Here is a 1836-nt window from a genome sequence, read left to right on the forward strand (position 1 = left end):
GTCGCGCGCGCGATTTTACGATCTTACTTGGTACTCCGGAAACCAGCCTGAGTGGTCGTAGCACCCGAAATGCCCTTAACGCTTTCACGTCGAACCCTTCCTTCATCAGCACGGATAACACCGTGCTCACCATTCTGTAAAATAATAATATCGAGAGATGAAACAGATGGTCCGGATCCGTTCCTGCGAGAAATTTCGCTTTTATATTTATACAAGATATATATATTATTTTTGTGAAAATAGAAATTATACGTGGATTAAATGAAATTTAAATGATTTCGAATCGAATCAATTTTTATTCTTTTACGTATTTTACGTTCGAGTGATTTTGATCGTGAATAGAATTAATTAATTAATAAAAAAAAATTGGATATTTTTATCTTATATGCTGATCGTTGAGAATCGATTTTACTTACCCTATCACTACTATCGAGAAATCTAATATGTTCCAGCCGTTTCGAAGATAAGCCCCGGGGTGAGCCACGAAGCCGTAAGCGATGATCTTCATAACGCACTCGACCGTAAAAATCACAAGAAATATATACTCTATTTTTTCCTGAAACATAGAGAAAGAAAGTAGCGACACGCGAGATACATTATCCCTTCGATGTCACCAACCAATCGTCAACAAACTTAAATCGTGCTCCATTCAATTCCTCTAAATAATTCTGGAGAAAAAGTCTTTTGTTCGTCCGTTTATTTACCTGTCGATTCGATCCCTTCTCGATTTCGTGTCTCAAACATCGTTCAAACAGTCGCTACTGTACGATATAGCGTCAGCGTAGAGGTACGTATACGTACACTCGCCACTTATGCCGCGTGCGAATTATCAATGGCCGATCAACACCGTTTCACACCCACTTGTCCGTTGTACGCTGTTCTTGGCACACGTTGGACTGAATACCGGAGTGGAGAGGATCCGTGTGACGTAAATTTTCCAACGAAAGAGGGAAAAATCCTTCTCTCGTTAAATAACGAGAGAATTGAAATTCGTCGCGTTCAATGATCCGCCACGCCAAATCAACGAACAACATCGTGGAAGGTTTCGAAGATTTTTAAAGAAAGAAAAAAAATTGCGTTTGCGTTTGCGAAATTTTTCTGTCAAAATTTAAAGGAGGAATTTTATAGATAAAGAAAGAGAGAGAGAGAGAAAGAGAGAAGAAGAAGAAGAAAAAGAAACGCGGCTAGTTGGCTGGCGTTCGTCCGTCGAGAAGTTTTTTTCTTATATTCCCTGGATAGCCTTGAAACGAAACTTTATGCCTCTCGAACGATCGAATGTTTTTTGCCAAAGTTTCCAGTCTGACGCGGCGCGCAACCGTTTTACTCTCTACTCTGGCTGCGGTAAACCCGTGGAAAAAGGCCAACGGTTTTTGGTAAAACGTTTTATACTTCGTCTCGAAGGCTAGGTCTTAACGTATTATCCATCCGAGGGAGAACCTTTTATCCATTTTCCGGAACACGGGCTCGTTAGTTTCGATTCTATCCAAGCTTGAATTTCGAACCCTCGAATTCTCGTACAACGCTCTTTCGACAAATTATCTTCGGCCGTTTTTTTTTTCCCCTCTTTCTTTCAACGATCGAACGCTTTTTCTTCTTTTTCTTCTTCTTCTTCTTCTTTTAATAATTAATTTCGCGCTTTTCAACCGACCAGCGATCGATAAAAAAGAAAAAAAGGGAAAAAAAAGAAATACGATAAACGAGCATTGTGAAGAAAAAACATTAAAATGGATGGTTTGCGAACCGGAACACACACGATCGCTACGAAAAACAAATGGCATGGTACATAAAGGCATGGTCTTTTCGTTCAAATTGTATATATATATATATATATATATA

At 39.2% G+C, this 1836-nt stretch overlaps 1 protein-coding gene across 1 annotated transcript in view; it reads right to left on the bottom strand.

The window, feature by feature from the left end:
- LOC102674266 (muscle calcium channel subunit alpha-1) overlaps positions 1 to 1836 on the bottom strand; it is a 27564-nt gene that overhangs the window by 24308 nt on the left and 1420 nt on the right. Inside the window, exons 3-4 of the mRNA XM_031511718.1 lie at positions 417 to 556; positions 28 to 134 (exon numbers count right to left, since the gene is read on the bottom strand). Coding sequence (XP_031367578.1) covers positions 28 to 134; positions 417 to 556 — 247 coding nt within the window. The remainder of the gene's footprint in view (positions 1 to 27; positions 135 to 416; positions 557 to 1836) is intronic.

The sequence above is a fragment of the Apis dorsata genome, unplaced genomic scaffold, assembly GCF_000469605.1.
Source record: "Apis dorsata unplaced genomic scaffold, Apis dorsata 1.3 scaffold_344, whole genome shotgun sequence".
In the NCBI taxonomy this organism is placed as follows: Eukaryota; Metazoa; Arthropoda; class Insecta; order Hymenoptera; family Apidae; genus Apis; species Apis dorsata.